A 22,951-nucleotide genomic window follows, 5' to 3' on the forward strand; every position below is an offset into this window, starting at 1 on the left:
TTACCTCCATCGGGACATAAAACCAGTCCTAAACACCTTCCTCCGTGATTGTATATGACAGAAATACAATTCTTGGTGGGGAGCGTGGATAGTTATAAGGAATATGGTAGGTGATTTCACGCTTCAGTTCAAATCTTAGGCAGTAAACAAGCTTTTACCACCCCTTAACTTCACCTTGATAGGAACACGTTAACAAATATAATGAATAAAACATGACAACGCTAAAACCTCTACAGCCTGTCATTCAATTAGCACCTCGTGGAGCCGGTACCTTATTTTCTTTATTTGTCCGACATTGTTGGTTTTTACTCGGAACACATCTGTTTTGCTCCTCTCAAAGGCCGTGCTGCTCCTGTAATACACATGCACCAAAAACTATGGTAAGAAAATAACAACCTTGTCAGCAAGCATACCTTGTGGCCTGACAGAGTGCTACTGTTTAAGGGTGAAGAAATGTCATTTCTAGCACTGGAAAGACCTACTTTTCAATGCCCTCTTCCCCGCGACAAGTTTTGGATAGCTCTAAGTACTGACATTTAAAAGACTTTTTCCCTTCTCAAGCTCTAAGAGTCCTTCCAGAAGCTGAGATGGAAGCTTTGGGGGAAATGCAATGCTGGCCCAAGCAGATGCAAACCTTGGATCACATTCCATATCACCTTCAAGAATAAAACATGACAAAGGTTTTTCAAAATCCTCAACTAAATTGCCTGTAGAGGTAAGAGCTGGGGAAGCCTGTAAGACTTTCCCATCAGCAAGTGGCTTTTGGAGGTGTCTGAAAATAATCTTCAGTGAAAATATTTCAAGGCAGCACCAACGAAGCAAAAATTACGTGAAGGGCTCCAACTCTTTGGTAACACCTCATCTGTGGTTCCTCGAGTCTGCTAGCCCACCCATTGGTTGATAAAACATAGAGGTAACAGCAAAAAACACGGGGATGTTTTCCGCTGTTCTCCTCCAGGGTGGCTGGAAAGTGCTTGTTCGGAGTGGTCGAGTCAGAGCTTCGTTTCACCCTTATCAACCAGCCCTTGGCCAACCAATGTGGAAGACCCTGGTTAATCCGGACGCCTGCACATCCACTTCAGTTGCTTCACAGGGCCTCAATATGCTTTTCATCTCTGCTTCCCACTCCCAGATGTGTCCTCTCCTGCCATCCTAGCCTCCGGGCATCAAGCATACCCGCTCTTGCTGATGGAGCGAAGGGGCTCCGTAGCCCAGCGAGTTCCCTGCGGAGCCACAGATCTGCCCAGAGCTCAGCCAGAGATAAAAGCATCCAACCGCATCAAAGGTTTCTTTCCATGCCCATCTTCCAACATTTTTTTAACGACCACTGAAGCTTCCTTTGCAACTTTCTGCTACAATTTGTAACTCGTTCAAAGCAAACCAACTGTAAGACAGGGACTAGTCTGATTTTTTTTTTTGGTGAAGTGTTAAGTGTGCGGTTTGTATTTCACAGGTGCAAGTGGAAGGCAATATAAAGTATATTGGCCCAGGTCAGGGGATGTAGAATTTAATTCCCAGTTCTGCCTCTAGCCTGCAGTGTGATCTCTGACAAGCACCTCCATCCTTTCTAAGCTCGTATTTTCCACAAAAACACTATGAATAACATCAAGACAAAACCCGTCCTTGCTCTGCAGACGCAGCCTCTCCCACCTGCCCTCGCTGATGGGCCCCCATTTCACCTGGGCCACTAAGCATTGCTACAGATGATTAAACACAGCAAAATCCAGAAGTCACGTTAAAATGAACAAGAAACCACAGCGCTTCAGCAGCACAAAGCCACAGTGACAAGCAGCTTGTACTCAGAAAGATAATGAATATTAATAATCCAAGCAAGGGGGTTCCGTTTTGCTTGGCTGTCTTCTCCACATCACTGAAGGATCTGCACGCGCCTTTGTTTAAAGGTTATTTTTTGTGTTCTGCAAATGCGTGCGCAACCCTCCTCCTCCCCCGTTCTGCTATTTCAGATACCGCGCCAGGACCATCGCCGCTACATGAAAAGGCTAAAACGGTTAACCTTGCCATGAAGACAAGAGACAATTAAATCCATCCCAGCCTCCCCCAACCTAGCTGTCAGAGAGAAAACAGTCAGCGAGTGCAAGGCAATTAGTTTGTCAGGCTTGAGCGAGCATCGTAATGACAGCGTCTTCTCCCCGCATCGGCTGGGAGATCAATGCAGTGCTGCAGACTGCTATGGAGATGGCACAAAAGTATTAAGTGAGGCTAATTAGCCCAAAGATTTCAGCACGCTGGTCCCGGTGGGTGCTGGTTTACGGCAGTTCCGCCACTGGGCTGGGCTGTTTCGGCTGCTGGGATGGTGGGAGAGCGGTGGGGAGGAAATCTGGTGTTGGAGGAGCAGCGAGTGGGCATCTGAAAGTGCCCATCGAGGAGATGCTTCACGCATCTTGAAAGAGCTTGGAAAAGCACTGGGAAACATGACTGTGGTCCAGAAAAACTCCTGGGGAGCCTTGCTGTCGAAAGGTAGGAAGAATTTGACAAGTCTCTTCCCTTGAGATGGATATACAGCATCAACAGGACAAAAAAGGGGAATGTTTTAAGGAAAAATCCAATCCTGCCCTCTAGCATTTTTCTAGCATTGTCAATTAAGCAGGAAGAGAGGGAGTGAGGGACTTTCACATGGTGAATGGCTATACTGAAGTTTATCCAAAAAAAAAGAAAGAAAAAGAGAGAGAGAGAGAAGGAGAAATGACAGCTGGGCTATGTCAGAGTCTGGTCCAGGTTGGGGCTGGGGTAAGAAATTCATAGCCTGTTTACCATAAGGAACTCATTACACCGAACAATGCAGCACGCTGGCTTGCACAGCTCCGGTGACAAATAAAGCAGGGAAAAATCTGACTTGGAAATTGCAGCACTAAATTTCTAATGTTCAAGCTTGACTGGATTCAGAATCAAGGACTGGGCATGGGTAGCTGTAAGCAAACACTTAAAGATCAGCAGAATTTCACTTGGAGCCCTATCATTTGGCTGGGATATCAGGCTAGGGCAACTTCAGAAATATGTTTCAAGCAGGTTTTTTATTTCATGTATTTAATTGGCTTTAGCAGCTCTATTTTTTATAGTCTGTTGTAGTGTTTTACCCAATTGCTTTGTAAGAAACATCCAAGAAACTTCAGCAAAAATTAGTATATGAAATTTTCAAATATTTTTTGTATCTGAAGCTGTTTTCAGATTCTTTTGCTTGACTGATTGCCTACAGGTTGCACTGCTCATGGTACTGCAAACGTACAATGATTTAGAGCACTAGGTCCGTTGGTTGGGTAAGTCACGTTGCTAAAAAGCACCACAAGAACTGGTGCATATTTGAGCACAGTATTTATAAATCCCTGCATGCATGTCTTCTGTAGGCCGTTGGCACAGACAACAGAGCCAGTGCCATGAGAGTTTCGCTACTACTTGGTATGTAGACAAGAAGAAACTACCAATTATGCATGTTAAATGCAAAAGTACATAAAATAAACATTTGCCCTAGTAAATCACCTTTTTTTTTTTTAAATAAAGGGGAATTCACAAGACATAATCCCACCACCTAAATGAAAGCCACGTTTGAAACTGAAATTTCGAATATTTGTAGAAAATAGTCTTTACTTCTGATCAGCTAACAGCACCCTTTCCAGAGCTGAGCTCTTAGGAACAGAGGGAAAACCTGGGTACTGATCACAGCAGAGGCATAAAAATAATAACCACAACCTTTAGCAGCGATGGAGTAACCTGAACCAATTTAGCTTTGAATCACTGCATTAATGATTATTCAAATTGCCTTTTTATCAGGTGTTTTATCTGACAATGCTTTGTACGCACAGGACCACCTGCAAAAGCACCATGGATGAAGGGCTGCACAGAAGCACAAGGTGTTACCGTGGATGTCAGTTCGAACAAAATTTTAAAGATGCTCCATTAAATCATCAGAAAGAGTCACTTCTTGGTGGCATCTCCCTGCAACCCTGCCCGCAGGTCTGCCTGCTCCTGCCACTGGTGTTTATCAGCACTGGGAGGGAGTTGGGTACCGGGGATGACTTCAGAAGGTCATGCACCAAAACCCATCCTACAGCCTGTCACTCTCTAAGGAAAAATAAATGCCATTTGGTTCACCGGCTATCTCATGGGAGGCGAGTTTCTCATGAACTAGGGGTGGGCAGCGTAGTTTTAACATACATAGGTGGCAGGGATGAGCACTGATGTATCCCTGTTGTTTTCCTGGCCTGAAAGGACAGACAGTTTTGCTCATCTTCAGATTATCCAATATATATTATAGGCTGGGTGTATTTGTGTTATCAGGCCTCTGGCTAAGACGGCAGCTTGCCACAAGATGCAAAAAGATACTGGAAAAATGCTTACGATGCGTTTGCCTCATTCTTCTGTTTCTCCCTACAATTCCATATTGATCACTCCTGGAGAGAGGACGCTGGCCTGGATGGGTTTACGGACAGCCTAACTGCAAAAAAAACCCCGTATGTTCAAACCGTATTTACTCTTAACACAGAGCTCCAATAGCAGCATCATTAACCTCCTTCTTGGAGCAAGGAATATTCCAGGGAGTTTGGTCTGCAAATATTTTGCCAAGACTGTTGTCATGAAGCTGACAATATCAGTCAGCAGGCGGCTGGAAATACTGCATAAGGCAGCATACGTCCAGAAATACTCCAGATGGAAAAGAAACCAGACAAAAAGCACAGCGACTGCAAACATCTCTGTACCAAGGACATTTTTTTTTTTTTCCCCTACCAATAACCTGACCAGCAGAAGGAATCTTGCTTAAACAAGCACAGAACAATTAATGAAAAAAATGGTCCCACTTGAAAGGATTTAATTGAATGAGATAAATTGCTCGGGGGTGTAGCAGCGTGATGACACCCAGGAGCCAAACGCCAGCCCAAAACCGTGAGAGCTCGTGTCTGAACGTACCCTGAAACTTTACAAAGTGCCGTAGGGCACACTGAAACAGCCCCTGCCTTATCCATAAGCATTCCCAGCACAGATTTCGATAGCCTTAATGGCACATCTTGGACATGCAGCCCTCCACTTTGTACTGCAATACAATGGAGCAGCAGTATCTTAATATCAGTTTTGCATCTTTGGTGGCATGATTTACATAAAGAAAATAAAACAATGGTATTTAATTTAGATAATCTCAGCTATGCTTTATATCTTTGTTATCTGCAGTTTGGTTGTTATTTTCTGGAGAAACTGTATACAAAGCAGATAGAGCCATCGATAATGATGCAAACGTTGCTCAGCATTTCCCAATATTAAATTACATTTTGAATTGCATCTACTCTGCCAAATTTGGGGGCAAATTTTACTTTGCTGAAAATTTCTCTCCCATTCCCATGGAGAAATATTTTTGAAAATTTTAATGAGAATGAGGTCAGACATTTTTAAGACTGAGTTGGGGGTAGGGGCAGGATTTTGAGCAAGGCAGAAAGGTTGAGTTTGTTCCAGGAAGGCACCTTATACTCATCCCATGGGAAAACTGGCCAGATTTTACAATCTGAAAGTGCTGCTGGCACTTATCAGCAGGGACCTGGTCTAGCAGCTAAATTCCCTTAAAAGTCTGCCTGTTTTGAGTAAATTCCTGTTTCTCCCTCTAAGGCTTGACCTTTCTTGTAGTTGGTACCACCAACTACTAGTTGCGTAGCTGCAGGTGGATTATAATTTATACATACGCCAATTCTACTGGCTCTTATCTTTGGGTTAACACCACTGCTCAAGTACCCTCTCAGATGGTTTTGTTCCTGAAATGCTAGACACAGGCTAGCCAATAAGCCTGAGCAAGAGAGAGAAGAAATTTCCCACATTGTTTGTTTTTCAGAAGCGAATATAGACTCCAAACTGTGCTGTCACTTAACGCTGCCCCAGATCATTAAGTCTTCAGAGAGCGGTCTGAGCGTTGCAGATTTGTATGGGCATTAATCAGAGTACAGTTAGATAGACAAACAGCTTTAAAATGGGAAACATCCCGTGTCGTTAAAGGAAAAGCATTGCAACTCATCTCGGAAGAAGTGCTTCAGCAGCGATGCGAGAAGCCTTTCTCCGCTGCACTTGGGGTTTCTTTGCTTCCTAGCCTGAATAGCCCCTTCTGTACCAACTTTCTAACACTTCCTACCTTATTATATTAACTGTTTGGAGTAAATAAGCTTGCTCCTCTGTATTTGTTTATTTATTCCAGAGCAGTTAAACAAGAAAATCAGATCTTCTGCGACTTGGTATGGCTTAGCTGTAGTAGAGCTACAAACATTAACATCCTCGAAAGACCATCACGGACATACTCTGCAATTGTTATGTATTTCCTGGCATTAGGAGCAGGAAAAGCTCTGTATAGCGACTCATGGCCAGGTAGAACGGACTGCCAATTAAAGGTATTCGGCATAGGAAATAAAAAAATAAAATAAAATCTGCTGCATCAGTCTCAAATTCAGTAAGAAGCCAGCTGTCACTTACAAATTATTCATCTTTCTTTGCCATAGATGTTAAATCTTTTCTATCTCTTTTTTTTTTTTCTTTTAAGGAAAAATCTCCCCATGAATATTTATTGCAGCTGTCACAAGCTGGACCAGGTAAGCCTGATGCTGAAAAGTGGTTTCATTTACACTAGCAAAAAATAAATAAATTTGCTACTAAATACTGCAGATGAGCTGGCAGTGGCATTCCCTGCTGAGTTTTGCAATCGGTCCTCAGCCCCAGAGTGGTGGAAGGCACATGAGCAAAGAGAAATAAAACACTATGGAGGATCAGCACAGTTTGTTCGGCACTGGACCATGGAGAAGCAGCTCATGCCTGTAGGAAAGGTCTCGGCGACTGCCAAAATGTCACCAAGCAGTGCCTTGGTGTCCACCCATGTGCCCGTGATGGAGCCCGTGGAAAGAAACATATTTGTGGCAGTGGTTTTAGCTTCTGGCTGAGCTGTAGCTGGTGCAGGATGGCAGGTGGGGATCTGGAGATTTGCATAAACTGGGTTTTGAAGTGGGATTTTGCCCAGAGCGGCCAGGACCGAGCAGCGCTTTGCCAGCACCCATCCACCATCTCCAGCACCGGTGGGGAGGTGTTGCCATCGTGTCCATCCCCAAAACTGGCAGACAGCGACTGCAAAGGAGGATTCATTCCAGTCCCTCCCAGACCCAAACACTACTTGGCTAAACCTCCTTGCCTAAATAAATGCATGTTTTGGGACAGAATTTGGGCACTGCCACTTCCAGGACTGATGGTCCTCCTGACAAGTCATGATGAAGATTTGCGTCTGTTTTTCACAGTTACCTTATTGTTGGCCAATGTTAAAAACACATGATATTTCATCAGCTTGCCATGTCTTCCCTTTACCGTGCATGACAAAAAGATCTGAAATGTCATGTATTTCACTACCAGCACACAATCACAAAAGAAATAAGAAAAACCTATTCTAACCAGAAGCTGAAATGGTAGTACCATCTTTAGGCAATGCATGATATTTTAGCTTTCTGTCATACACGGGGAAATGTAAACACCTATAAAATGTCATGCATTTGCAGTCATAAGTGAACTCGTGTAAACATTTAGTTGAAAGATGCATGAGATTCCATCCTTTTGCCATATTCACAAAGCTGCATAATAAATTTGGGGGCAAACTGACTATTTCATGGTTTGCTTCATATTTAGGAGACAAGACTACCAATTAAGCAGATCTGCGGACACTCCTACACTCGGACTAGCTTTTTTCTCACTGTTCCTCGATGAAGCACTGTAACGGGCCAGACTTTGCTTGGAGATGCAGCAATTTTGCTGATGTTTGGGAAATCCCCAGTGGAAAGCTGTAGTTGCAGTTCTAGCGGTCACCTCCTACGGGACCAGTTTTAAGAGCCCTGAACTGCAGAAGGTTGGCTTCCCATGCCTTTCATCCTTGCTTACCAACACCTCAGCCATCTGCTCTCTGCAACAACAGGGACCAAGCCCAAAATGGTAACCCAGGTCTGAACAAGCTCAGATGGCTGCTGCTGCAACCTAAAATAATCCCTGCGTGTCCCTTCTTTCTTTCTTTCACAAAAAAAGTGGTGAGTCCAGGAGGAAAGAGTAGGCGTTAACCAGAGTGCCAGCAAAGATGACTTGTACAACCTGTAGCTCATTTAAGGCCACAGCTGATTAAGAAATCTATTCTGGGGATCTCTTGACTTCTTCTCTAAATGGCATACAGGGGTTTTTTGAAGGTAATATTTGGATTCTTTCCATAACCACGTGCAGAAGAGCGCTTTGACAATGAAATGGCTCTTTATGTAAATGCTGACCACAAGAAAACTCCCTGGAAAGCAAATGCTGCTTTGATGGCTTTGCCAAATACTACGAGGCAGGTTTGGGTGCTAGAAGCTCTTCCCCCAGCAGAGCTGCTCTTGCTCCCAGCTCTGCCACTGACCTGCTGCGGGACCATGTCATCTTTTACCTCCTTGCCCTGGTTTCCTTCCCTGTTAAATCAAGAGAAACGGTATTCCGCTTTATAAGTTCATTGGGATGTCTGGATGAAAATCACAGAACAGAGACAAAGCATTTTGTATAGCTATATAATACACAATCAGCAAGTTCTCCCTCGTGTTTCTAGGGATGCTGGGATAATAAAACTCCTTTGCCTAGCTCTGATTTCTGAATTTCAAATATGGCAAACAGGGCTGAAATTTCATGTATTTTCTTTACCATTCCCATATCATTTTCTTTACAGACTCTCATGTTTGAGTTGCTTCACTGGGAAGAGAAGCTCTTTTGAGGGTAAAATTTAAAATAGCTGCAGGTACCTCTTGTCGGTGCTGTAGAAATGGAGAAAATGTGAAGTTACCGTGTGACATTAGCACAGGATTAAAAATTCTGAAGCACATTTTCAAGAAAACCAAAACAATAAGAACACCGAAAAACAGAGACACACAGCCTCTCCTATACCCTGTGGAGAAGGGATTTCTGCTTTATCTTAGTGCAATTGTCTGGCTAAGAGGAAATTAGTACATGCAGAGCTGGGACTTTGCTAAAAGTCACCTTGCTTTCACGGGAGCTGAGCACCTGCGAGCCCTGATGCTCACTTTTTTTTTTTTTTTTCTAAAAAAAAAAGCTTTTGAGAGACTCTAAAACCTCGTAGTGGGTTCTTATATTGTAAAACATGGTTTCCACTAAGTTCAACATAGCGGTAAGAATTGAGAAGGTGCATCCAGTGGATGTGCAACCGCAGAGGTGTGCAACAAGGCATACAGCAGATAGAATGGAAACAATCTAAATTAGGAATCAGCTGAAATTCTTCCATTTCTGCTTGCCACATATTTCCTATGGCTGGGTGTGGGCGGTTACTCATCAACAACGTTACTTCAAACCCACTGAGTTACTCTTCAGAAACATTTAGGGACATTTGTCTCTGTACCTGACTTAGCACAGAGACCTCAGTGGGATTTAGGCATGCGAACATGGCCCATCATGCCCACTCCAACAAGCGACGAATATTTTCAGCTCCTAAACTGGGAGCTCCTAATTTAAGCTTTAAGAAAAGCAAGTGTCCCCACACCTTGCAAATGTGAGCCTTACATAATATGGATCTGAACGCACATTTCCACCTACAGAAAGAAATGCAGGTTTGCAAGGGATTTGGTAAGAAACATGCAATGGCAAAAATTCAGATTTCCCTGGTGATCTCGAAATACCTTTTAGATTTATTCCCTCTGCATCCATCAGCACAATATTACTTTTATCAAAATGCAATAAAAGTTACCGAAGAACAGGCCTCAAAGATACAGATTTCCTTCCAGGTACTCACTTGCTGGTGAGATGAGTCTTGGGAGTAATCCCAAGCTCTCCAAAGAGAGTAACAAAGACGTTGGCATCAGTTCCTGCTCCCCGGACATCTCCTGTCACTGTCACCACCTCGTAAACTGTTGAAGGAGAAAAGAAAGGTCAAGACAACAGGAGAAATCCCTCACCCTATACATTATAGATCCGAGTCATCCCCAAACCTGAGCTGAAACACAGACCCCAGAGACTGATGTCTGCACCCACCACTGAAACAAACCCATCTCTTGGCCAGGGCATAGTCACCGTTAAGGATCAACACAACTGGTGAAAATCATCACATCAAACTAAGACTGCTGGAGACACTTTACATGGGCAGAGAGGGCTTGAGTTAGGAGAGATTTTGCTGAAGATAAAACACTTCTCTGTGAACACATCGCCTCCCGCACCGTAATGCATGTGCATGTATTACATATAAGAGATGAATTTATGTGAATTGTTAGAGTAAAGCTGCTGAGCCATTTTTCATTTATGCACATGTCAACGCAATGCACACTTTCCTGTTTGCTCTGATAATACATTTATATGAAGCTGAGAAATCACTACAGCCAGAAAGTTTGCATTTCAGTTGTTCTGGAGACTTTACCAAAGACCAAATGTTAAATCATGATGAGAATAAGGTAGGAAAACACTTAAATTAGAGTCTCAAAGCTCTATCAATTTTCTTTCCAAGTAGTAGATTGAGTGGTGACTCTATTACCACACATCGATATCTTCTTGGGAGACACACAAGTTAAAAATAGCCTTTTACTCAAGCGGAGAAAGGCATGACAAGATCTGATGGCCAGAAGGTAAAGCTAGATAGATTCGAATTACAGTCAGACACACATTTCTTAAGCAGGATGACGAGCGAAGTTAGAACAAGACTTAAGGCTTGAAAACAGGTTACCTTTCTGACGGACATGTCTTGGATGGCTCAGTACAGAAGGAATTGGGAGAAATTACAAAACTTTGCCTATGGCCAGACCAAGCATCTTGATGGCCCTTTTTGGCTTTAGACCACATGATGGTCATTAACTAATAAAAATATTTCAGGCTCAGACCTATAAGCCGGAGGAAAGGTTAAACTTTCATCATTTCATCTTGCACAGTCTGACTGCCAAGTATGTGATTTCTCAGATCTAAGGCTGTAAAAATGTCCTTCTTCATGGGTGCATCAGAACTGTTATGTATTTTGTTAGTGCCCATCTTTTCCTCGCTACATCACTTATATATTCAAAAGAGACAAAAAAACGTATTGGGACTCTACTCTGAGCATCAAATGTTTTTCCCCACTAACACTCGTCCCTCAAAGCATCACAGAGAAGAAATTAAATCACCATTTTAACTGAGAAGCATGGAGACAGAGTGCTAAAGCAAAACCCAGGCCACTCATGTAAAACTGATTAAAAACTACTCCTCATTTCCAGCGGCTCTATTGCACTGAGACAGAAAAAAAAATACCATAGTATTTTCCTAACCTTGCCTTTCCATGAATGTAAATAGGACAGAAAGGGGACATTATTATAATAAATACAGTAAGTTATGATCTGTGCTCAGCTAAATTTTAAGAATCCCTTGGCTTAGCGTATTTCATTTATGGGCTCAAAGGAAGAGGAGATTTCTTTGCAAAAAAGAGTATATGAAATCCACAGCTTGCATATGAGTAATATGTATGAACAATGTTTTCATTTCACCTTCCTCCTGTTAGCATTCACACATGCCAACGGGAGACGTTTGGCGTAGTGCGGAGAGACAGACAATATCCTCGCATCAGCCATTAAGAGGAGAAAGACTCGTAATCCACCCTGCCCCGGTGATTCACCACTGATCGCTCCACGGTTTTCAGCGCTGTATTGACTCTGCTTTGGAAACAGCGAGCTTATGTCATTAAATTATAATATTGCTGCGCTCGTTTATAGCAGCCTTTTACGTCTGGCCATCTCAAAGCCTATTGCAACTTATCTGTACCGCTGAAGTACTTATCGCTGTCAGAGCATCCTATAGGCATTGCCAAACTGGCAGTTACACAGCTGAGCACCCCTCTGCAAGCTTTCATTCGGGAAAAGGGACTTTAACGCATCGTCCCCACAGAGACTCAGCAAAATTTGGCCCTGTTCCTGTTTTCAGGGGGTGAGGTCAAGTTGTGCCCAGCTTCGTGCCCAGCGCATGGCTGAAGGCATTTTTCCTGTGAAAAGGGAGGAAAAAAAGTCATCACAACACTCTGTAAGTTCCCAGAGACCTTTCAAAAGCTCAGGCAGGTTTTCTAGTGAAGTTTTTTTTTTACTGCTAGAGAAGTGCTAGGATTTACAAGTTATATGTGGCAGGCAGACTCTGTCATGTTACATCTGCCCATGTTACATCAAGCGAAACCCATTCCTGAACCGGTCTGCTGCACCTCTATGGGTATTGACGTCACCTCACCTATACATTTAACATTAATTTCCTTACAGAAGATGTAAGTCAGACTGATCTACTTCCACTTTTCAACTCCTAACAAACGAGATGATGGGATACAAGGAAATTAAGTGTCTAAGACACCACCATCAACAAGCCAGAATATTCCCCCCCTTAAAAATCAAAACCCTTCTCTGATTCCCACAATGGGAGCCTCACAGTTGCAAGAAAACACAAGCCATAAATACACACAAATTTGCACTTTAGGTTCGCAACCCCAAATTCAGCCTCCACATACCGCAGCGAGCAGGCAGCACGTGGATGAGCGGTTTTTACCGGGACAGATGTGCTGAGCCCTGCCTGACTAACACATGTCATTACTGAGCATACGCTGTGGTTAGCACCATTTTAATTAACTTTGCACAGAGGGACAAAAGGAGGGGCTGGGTTGGTGACACCAGCATGTCACTGCATTTGACAAGTGCCGTGGTGCATTCCTGGAAGGGGAAAGGAGCCCTGCTGCCCCTTCTCTAGCACCACAGCTGTGCAGCCAGCTGTGCTTTTGGCTGTCTGACATCGTTGGAAGTTATCGTGGGGAAACTTTAAGCTCCTCAAAAGAGATCGGCTCTCGAAGCGGAGTTTGGGAGGACTGGTTCAATCCCATTGACATCTCCTCCACAGAGTCAGCTGAGAGACCAGTCCTAAGCAGACACTGCAATGTTTTAGCAGCTGCACACATCAGGAGTTTCTGGTTTTACAATCTCAGTCAGCAGGACTTGAAACATGAACGTTCTTCAGAGCTTTGCAATAACTTTTGGCTTCCATGACGTGAAAAACAATTCCTCATACGTGTTCCTGCTGATCTTACACATTGAGATGTGCTTTGGCAGACATCTCTTAGCCTCTCCAGGGATGGATAGCTTGCACCCACCATACCCGTATTTCCTTCTTGGTCAAACTTAAGGTGCAAACCATGACATTCCCATGTCCCTGTGGTGATGTGCTCTCCTCCCCAGCCTGACCTGTATTTCCCGTAACTGTTCTCAAGTGATAACCACCAGTGGCAGACGTACGGGATGCGTCTGGTCGTGATGGCTGCATCCAGCTCAAAGTGGATTCAGGGGAGACAGATAACAACACAATAGCCAAGGGCTAATTTAAGCAATGTGCCCGGCTAACCACAGTGCTGGTCAATGTCCGACTCAAGCTAAATTTGGAAGAAGCTAACATCTGTAGTCAGTATGCAAACATGACTATGAGTCAATTATCTTACTCCATAAATAGTGGACAGCCCAGGGCCCGTTGAGGTCTCCTGCACGGCAGTGGGCTGCATGCCAGGATCTCTCCTTGAGGATGAGAGATTCCTTGCCACAACAGATTCTCAGTAACTGATTAATAGCACGCTAAACTTTGAAATCTTAGCTAAGTGATGTAAAGGATTAATTGCGCATATATAATCCTTTAGACATAAACCATTGACCAAGTCTGGGACTAGGATTGGATCCAGCTGCACCTAAACTCCCCTCTGAGAAGGAGTTCAGAATGCAAGGGGGTCCTTTCTGAACCTTGTGACTCAATGGGAGGGTCTCCCTGACAGTTTTGTCTGACCCTGTCCTCTATGAAGCAAATATCAGGTGAACCTTGTCATCAGACCTTGTTAAATCGCTGTTGCGTTTACTATCAAACTTGGTTAAATCGCTGTTTTATATCAATAAACATATTGCTACTTCTCTCTTACGAGTGAAGTGTGTCACTTCATCCGCAACGGTCCCCACGTCAAATATTGGCATTGGTCATCCGCCTCCCTTCAGACATGGACAGGATGCCCCAAGTGTCCGTGCCTCTTCACCCAAGCTGCTGCTTGGTCAGGTTGTTAAGCCAGCATTAAGATGCTCCTGCCCGTCTGTGCTATTCCTTAATGCTTTTCCTACCAGTGTTGGCCGAGTTCATCGGGCAGCATGGGTAGAGGAGCCCCCAAGAGAGGTCATGAAAGCAAAAGGGAGAGCACTGGATCCCAGTTTGAATGTTGTCCTGCTGCATGGGCCACTGCTCACAGGAGGACACCTACATTTGGATGCTTTCAATTGGCAAACAATCTCACTCCCATGGTCAAGATAAGTCTATTCTGAGTGCCCAGAACATGGCCAAGTTACAGTAATCTATAGTGTTAGTATGGGAATGCTTGACTTTCAGGCCAGTCTCCAAATCTTGCTTTTCTCCCAGTGGGCTAGGCAGAGTCAATACAAAGCTTTTAATACAGCCGCTGATACGGACCCTTTTGTTCCAAATATTATCTCAATCAAGTGGAATTTGGTTCACTTATCTCATCTGGTAGATATTGAATCCCCAGCTGACTCCACTGTTCAGCTATCCAGCATGAAGACTTTGGAAAAGGGTGAAAGTTTCAGCAAGCTAAACAGAACTGATTTGCTATGGACTGCAAACCCGTTACTGCTTTTCATGGGCATATACAAGCTCAATAAAGGAAATAATAGACACTAGTTTCTTTGCAAAAATAAGCATTCAAAAATGGTCATCTCAAGTGCAAGATACAGACAGCATAAAATTAGTATCAAGTTACATTGCAGTGTTGCTGGAAGAACTTACATCCATTTCCCTGTCTTGCAGAAAGAGCTGATACTATAAGCCTGTCCGTTCAATGGCCAGAGTAGAGAAACACTTGCTTCAAAATGGGTACTAAAATTATTGTAAAGCTGTAAAGACTGACAAGTGGAGACTGAGATCCTCTAGCTAAGAGCATGCAAAATTCCCTTAGCTCCACAAGGAAGGAATATCTTCAGGGCAGAAGAGTGATTTGGCTGATAAATTCAGGTTTTTCTGACTCTGACAACAGGGGACTGCTTAGCCCTAATTATGGCAGTGACTGCAGATCCCTTCAGGTCACGTCCTCATACGGTGAATGTGGAGAACTGAGCTGGAGCTCATGATGGTGCCTAACTGTTGTCTAGCAAGAGTGGCCCTTGGTACAAAAAAAAATAAGGGTTATGCCACGAGAATGATTAAACAGGTGGAATAAGACAGCAAAGCTGGGGAGGAGTCATTGAAGAGTTTGGGTAAGGAAGAAGGAAAGCAGAAACAAGAGCTGAGCCATGCCATGAGCACGGCCAGGGAAACAGAGGGGGCGAAAGCTCCGAGGTGGATGTAGACACGAAACATCCGAGCGTGCGCAGAAGCCCCGGTGTCCCGGAGGCGGCCTGCCACCCTCCAGCATCTCTGCCTTTTACTCCTCCCCGAGCTGATCTACCACGTACCATCATACACCACTCCCACGGCAAACCTCACCTCCCTCCTCGCTACCTGCTTCCTCAGAGGGCCGCGGACCCGCACCTCCAGGCTGCATGCACAAGGTGAGCAAGAACTAAACCCTCCTACACCAAAGCAGTGGAAGAAACCAGGGAGATGCTGCCTTCATCTTGAACAGAAACCCAAACCAACACAAACTGCTTTGAAGCTGTGGCTATCAGAGCTACCTTCGGATGCGCCCGTTCTGCAGGATGCATTTACCTCAGCAGCAGTAATGGTTGTTTGCACTTCACCGTATTTCCAGTTGGGAATTCACTGATTATTCTCAATATTCACTTAATGTCGATTCATGCAAAGCAGCAATCACTCCGGCTCCTACTGAAGCACTTCAGCGTGTGTTTGCCTTGGAGCACCTGAAGAGTACCTTGACATTTATGCAAAATACTTGGAAGTTTTTAAGGGTCTGTGCTGACTATTACGGGTTATGGTTGCCAAAATGATGCTCTATGCACATGAACACAGCAGTTAAATACCTACTGTGGTTACAGTTTTATCAGGACCATCCTTTACTCACCGTGAAGATAGGCCTTTGAAATCAGCGCTTGTTTGTTTTTATCAAGACACAATTTGGGCAATAATCTCTTGTCATACACAAAATGAGTCAAATTCTTCTCTCATTCACTCTGGGGCAAATCCTGATAACTCCATTGACTGGAGCACAATGACTTTGGATTCATATTGGCAAAACTGTGAACAGATTTGGGCCTCACACACTATGAGAGATTGCTTGCTCTTTATATGCTTTAGCGAAAGCAGCTTTTGAGTCCGGCATGGGTGCCAAATTAATTATTCAAAGCAAAAGAGAGGGATTTTTTTCCATGAATATTTGGACTGTCTGCACACTGTTATACATTTTGTTATTCATAAATTATATAAAGAATTGCAGAATTAATAGTATCTTGCATTTTGAGACACTTCACAGACATGAATTAGGGAAGTTTCCTGCAAACTTACCACTACTACACTCAGAAAGGATTCTCTTGAGCTCTGAAACATCATTTATCTCTTAAAATTTAAATCCAAAGCTGAATACTGTCCCGTCTGTTCCCACAGGCAGAGTAGTTGTGGTTTGGAGTTTGTTTTACTTCATCAGTTATTGCAAAATCAACATTTCATTCTCAGGCACCTTAGGAAGCCAAACTCAATTCAACTCGTGCTCCAGCTATCACTTAAAAGTGCTTTTGCCTTAGCACCACCAGAAGAAACATCATCTCAGTTCTTTGCTGGAACAGCAAAGTAGAATTAGCTTAGCAATTGACATCGTTGTTATTCAAGTTTAAATTGCGCTGGAGGAAAACACTGTGCCCCTCAGGGGAGAGAAACATTTTTGAGAAAAACCTTTTCCATTTCTTTCATTATCTTTTGGAGACAGGGAGGGCCTGCCAGGACACAGGGTGCCTCTGAATCACGGCTGTGGACAACAACATCAGATGTTTGTGTCGAACGGGAAGTGTAAAATGCAACCTGGGTTAAATATGATATAGATTTTACCTGCAACATTAAGCAAGGAAAGTCTGCAGTAGAGCAATGTGTCTGCAGAACACAACTGGAAGTAATTCCCTGCTGTCTGTCACGTCATCCCAAGACCAGATTCAAATAAGAGCCCACTTTCTTCCAGTTGTCTAGGCAGCAGGACAGCCAAGACCGAGGAGAGATGCTCTCCTTGCTGTCAGCTCTGACCCCCAACACCCAGGTAGCAGGAAGGGCAATTTTACCAAAGATAATTTTTTAATTTTTTTTTTTTTATCAGCAGGGAATGATACCTGTCAGAAGCTTGTCATAATTACAAGTTATGTGTTACCTATATTTACATGCACATTGTTAGATGTCATGAATTAATCATAACTTCATGACTTAATCATTCATGACAGACAGCTACTACTATCCAACTAGCACCTTAGAAAAGACTTTAAAAAAAAAAAACAAATATTAATGGATACAAACTATGACCTTCCCACCTCGTACCTCTTTCTTCTCTGCAAATATCTCCTGCTTAACACTTGCAGCTCATAGAGCAAGTCTGATAGAGATACTACTATGATACAGACCTCTATAAAATGAAGGACACCAAACTGATGTGGAAAAATACAGGGAACATGAAGGGGTGAAGTGCCAAAACATGAACATGAGGGGGTGAAGTGCCCAAAAGACCAAGAGTTTCTAACAGCCCCATCCTTTTACAGTAACGATGAACAACTACTTCATGATATGTGTCCAGGGAGTCTTGCAATGCACATAAATCCATCAACAAAAACCACAATTGTTATTTTCAGGTTGTTTTTAAGTGTTGCCACACAGGTATTGGTGCCATTGTGTTGCACAGCAGCGTCCAGCCAGGCAGAAAAACCAAAGGCAGAAGAAAAACTCTCTGACGATGCTTGGGGAAACATCTATGCCCACAAGGTACTGAGAATAAATAAATATTTGTTGAAGGAGCAATAATCAGCCAAAAGGAGGCCTTAACTGGAGAAAAAGTATGTTGTGAATCTGGAAGTTACGTCCTGGTAGCATCCTCGACAGCTGACAGAAACCCCAGTAAGTCATAGCGTGCTGGCAGCGGTCAGATGCTCTCAACACCAACCCCACCGCCAGTCTCGGCTTTCCTGGGGCTCAGGTGGATAAACCACCTCACCTGAGGCTGTGCGGGGAATTGACTCAAACTGGAATAAAAATCTGACTTGCCTTGGTTCCTTGTCTGTGCTTAGTCCCTTATAGCTCGGTACAATTTTCCGCCTAGGATTTCCATCTGGATGGAGGTAATTCTGCTGTTTTAATGGCACAGTATTCAGATACTTGTCCAAACACCCAGAGACATGATGATAAAGAGCTTCACGGAGAGTGTGGGAGATGTATATTTAACAAAGTATAAATGGGGACAAAACTCATGGTCCTTTAAATACCAATGCAGTCCTGAAACTGGGAATTTGATGTACCAGTGGAGGGAACTGCAGTACCTGTGAGCAAAAGCAGCTCCTCAGTTTTCTTTCTGCAATCAGAAAATGAAAAACTGCCCAGGCAAATCTTGGATTTTCTAAAAACACAGGAATCTTGCTTAGTTTCTTAAGGGTTAAAAAAGGGGGGTGGGAGAAAAAAAAACCCAAATCTTCAATTATACCAATGTGATCAAGTTCTAGTCCTGCATCCTCTAAAGGTCACCTTGCCCTACACCTCGGATGTTACGGATCATTAAATCCAGGCTGATGGGACACATGGGTTGGGGGGAACACATCTAGAATTAAATATATTAACCTGCATTCAACATCTACTTCTCAGGGAAATCTTGTTCAGCGTCTCTCCAGCAACTCTCCGATATTTTCTTTTAGAGTCCCAAACCCAAACATTCAGTCTAAAAAGTAGCCACAGACAAGGATGTAAAACCGAACACGCCATTCCGTTCAGATTTAAGTATTTTGGGTGCGAGGAGAGCAGCAATGCTGGAAAAGCGCAGCCCTCGCGCATGTGGGTTTTACAGGCACCAGCCAGCACATCAGCTGCGCCGTGCCTTTGGCAGCCCGGCACCTACAGCGGTTCCCCAACGCTGGTTTTGGTGCTGCCAGCTGGGCTGAGCCATCGCAAATGGATCGCGTGCGCATAACGAGGACGGCTTTTGCATATGCTTGGGGCTGCTGGGTCCTGCCTGGGGAAAGGGAGAGGTGGGGGGTACAAAAGTGCTCACCCCCCCCAGCCCTGGGCTTGTTGAACACGTACCTGCAAACGAACAGAGACCTCTGCAAGGGCCTAAACCTTCAGACGCCAGCGAGGGCTTGCTCTGAAAGGTTTACTTGCACTCATCTGCTTTACGATACTGATTTTCCATACCAATGACTAGCAGCAGCCCTGCTGCAGGTCAGTGGCCGACCGCGGAGGTCAAAGACGAAGAGCCACTGCGATTCCTTGCAAAGCCCCATCCGCAGCATTTTAACTACTCATTTCCAATTTGTAAGACCCCATTTCAGCATGACAACTCCAGGCAACTTTAAGTCTCCAGTGGGACTACACAGGTGTGTAGCTGGGGGTGTGTAATAGCCAGGCCAAAGATTTTTCGGTGCCTAAGTAAAAATATTAGCAAGTGTTCCTGCAACTTAATCAACACTTTAAGATCACAATTAGTTTAGTGTTGGCTTGTTCTGTCTTGCATAACAGTCTTGTGCTGATAGTTCCTGGGTACACTCATCTAACAAACTCTAAAGGTGATCTAAACTTTTCAAAATTCATATTTCATGCAGCCATTTGTAGCTATAGAAAACGCTGAGATGCAAACAGGTGAGATCCACCGCATCTCCAAGGCAGGTGCAGCACCCCCTTCTTCTCTTGGTAGCACACTTTCCACATCCCACTGGCTTACAAGACCTAAAATTGCCACTGGTACAAAACTCTTCTCTGAATGTTTTATGCCTAAAACCAAAGCTCATTTTAGCAGTAAGGAGAAAAAAAAAAAAAAATCTGTCTTCCAAAGAGGAGTCCTCGTTTCTTCTGATCGGGAATATTAATCAAAGCCTCAGTTCGGGAAGATCAGTGGGTGCAGGGCACAGACGAGGTGATTTTGCAACTGATGATCATCTATCATAAAAGTATGTGATACATCTCTCCAGTTCTGTATATAGCACAGGGAGAGAGCTGGCGACCACACAGCCCTTGCTCTCCTCCTCCATGCTGCTGCTAAATTACATTAAACAGAACTTAGCAATAAACTCGGCGTGTCCTGAACGCTTTTTCTGTGTAACCCTTTGCTGCAGCTGCTAAAGGAACACGATGTGATAAATGTAACACAATAAAATGGATGGCACACATCAAAAGAAATTATGAGCGGCTTGTATATCTATTTACAAGTCAACAGCGGCCATTCCCCTCCTCCCATCACCATTTGAGAGAATGTGTTAATAAAACCATGCCCTTCTTGAGTAGCTTTCCTCATTTTATAATTATTATCAGCACTGCCAAGATCACTGAAGTCCAGCTTAACCCTTTGTGCAATACGGACAAACCAGCAGTGTTTCATACAAAGTGCTCAGCATTTGTCCCTGGAAGAGACGACTGCGGCCTCAAAGTACTGCATCTCCTGGGAGTTAATCCAAGCTTTTCTCCCTTGCATGGGAGTGTATGTTTTCCATGGACCTCTACGGTGTCTTTATCATCATGAGTCACCTAAGCTTTCCTAGCCATTTAAGAGATCGCACGTATGGAAGTGCCTTACCCTTCATCCTCTAGGGAACAGTCCTGGGAACCTTGGCCCTGGAGACTGGTGACCAAGTGAGCATAGTGCAGCAGGTCTGACTACATGCTACAGTAGAACTTCCAAAAGACAAGGAAAACCCACTAGAGGATTTGTTTCTCTTTAAAGGAAAGATACCTACTTCTTAATATCCAAATCTGAAATTTGACAGGAAAAAAAGAGAGGAGAAAAGGAAAAAAAAAAAAAGAGGATTTTATCATCAATGGGACACAAAAGAGATTGTTTTCCTCTGAAATGAGATATGCCTCTTGGTGAGCTGCAGCTATGCAAAGAGAGAAGCCCCAAGATCTCCTGAGCCAGCCGCACTTTACTGTGACCCAGTACAGGAGGGAGCTTTCCACCATCTGCCACAGCCTGTGGATGTCTCGGGGCTGGAGTCACCAAGCCAGCAGCTACCAGCGGAAGACTCAGTTAATGGCATAAAAGCAAGCTGGGAGAAGGAAACTTTTTCTTTCTTCCTACTAACCCAGAGCTATCCACGGCTTTGGCAGAAGTGACCCAGAAAACAGATAGTGACACTTGGTCCCTTCCTTCACGGTTCTCTGACCCCAAACCTGAGCAGAAGAATAACCAATGGTGCCAGTCTCCCTCTTCCCTATCACAGCCAAGATTTGAGATATCAAGAGAAAGGTATGGAGAAAGAAAGAGATGGAGTTCCTGCAAAGGGTTGGTTTCAGGTCTCGGACATCCACTCTGAACCTCAGGTAGCTGGTACCTATAGAAGCTTTAATGATGGTTTAGGCAGCCAGGGTGCTATATGAACAGTCTCTGGATACCTACTGCACTTTAAAACTACTGATTCCACCAATTAAGTTTACATTACACAGTGTGCCCTGTTCACACTATTATTGGGAATTCAAGATCATATAATTACAGAATGGTTTGGGTTGGAAGGGACCTTTAAAGATCATCTAGTCCAACCCTCCTGCCATGAACAGGGACATCTTCCACTAGATCAGGTTGCTCAGAGCCCCATCCAACCTGACCCTGAACACTTCCAGGGATGGGGCATCCACAAATTCTCTGGGCAACCTGTTCCAGTGTCTCACCACTCTCATCATAAAAAATTTCTTCCTTATGTTCAATCTAAACGTACTGTCTTTCAGTCTAAAACCATTGCCCCTTGTCATGTCACTACAGGCCTTGGTAAAAAGTCTCTCTCTATCTTTCTTATAAACCCCCTTTAAGTATTGAAAGGCTGCAATAAGTTCTCCCCAGAGCCTTCCATACTGTACTGTAGAAATACCTTTTCAAATACTTATTAATAAATAACTAATCTCATTAACACCAGGATCACAGGGATGGACAACAGCTGCAATTTAGTTAAAAATGCTCGCTATCTCTGCTATAATTTTCTCAGATACACTATCACCCAGTCACTCGATATCTTTTGTTTTCCTGTCCCCAGGAGCTGGATTTGCCTTGTTCTTCAGTCATCGATCGAATGTGATGGGGGGGGACCCCTTCTCCTGTTTGCTAATACAGTAAGATAAAGAGGACATCAGATGACACAGGCACCATTGACTCCCTGCTTATAAAACATTTAGAACAACTCTTTTCTTTTTACAGCAAAAGGAATCACAGCTTGTGGACTGAAATATATCTCTATTCAATATTCACCAGCACCAAAGGCAAGCTGACATCCCCAAAGCTTCTGGGAGGCTTTTTGTGGAGGTTACACGTTTCTCAAAACCCTGACCAACAGCAGTCACTTCACTCAATGGTCCTTTGGAAGAAAAGCAGCAGTGGCCTCCAACTAAGTCACACAAAAAATCTGCTGTTTTGAATCAAAATAGGAAGAGCAGCAGCACAGTGCATAGCAAAGGGAATAGCTGAAACTCGAGCAAGAGGACAAGGCAGTTAGAGTTTGCTCCTGAGCTTTTGCTTTTTGGTGTCAGACGGCCCAGTAGCAGGTTTTCACTGGTGGAAAACCTCAGTGGCTCATTGACCGAGTTTGTCCTACCCAGCATCCTTCTCCTCTCCGTTTCTTCCCTTACATACATGCACTCGCTTCCATAAATATCTAGAAATTGAGGGTGCAAAATACTGAGACACCGCTCAAGGAGGAGAGTCCACAATCCAAGGGAGCAGCCAGTGGTTCACCCTTGGGACTTTTGGCTGCTTGACAAAGTTCTTGGAGGTCCTGGGGCTGTCACGATAGTAAGTGTTGCAGGTTTTGGACCAAGTTTTTTAATTTCTGGTAGGGACTATGAGAGT

The 22,951-nt window shown here is 43.9% G+C and overlaps 1 protein-coding gene across 1 annotated transcript in view; it reads right to left on the reverse strand.

Annotated features, from left to right (window-relative positions):
• The window catches only part of LOXHD1 (lipoxygenase homology PLAT domains 1), a 142,392-nt gene that overhangs the window by 116,725 nt on the left and 2,716 nt on the right, over positions 1 to 22,951 (reverse strand). The window contains exons 2-3 of the mRNA XM_052778530.1: positions 9,770 to 9,884; positions 272 to 352 (exon numbers count right to left, since the gene is read on the reverse strand). Of these exons, the coding sequence (XP_052634490.1) occupies positions 272 to 352; positions 9,770 to 9,884 (196 nt within the window). The remainder of the gene's footprint in view (positions 1 to 271; positions 353 to 9,769; positions 9,885 to 22,951) is intronic.

This window comes from Harpia harpyja, chromosome Z (genome assembly GCF_026419915.1).
Source record: "Harpia harpyja isolate bHarHar1 chromosome Z, bHarHar1 primary haplotype, whole genome shotgun sequence".
Taxonomy (NCBI): domain Eukaryota; kingdom Metazoa; phylum Chordata; class Aves; order Accipitriformes; family Accipitridae; genus Harpia; species Harpia harpyja.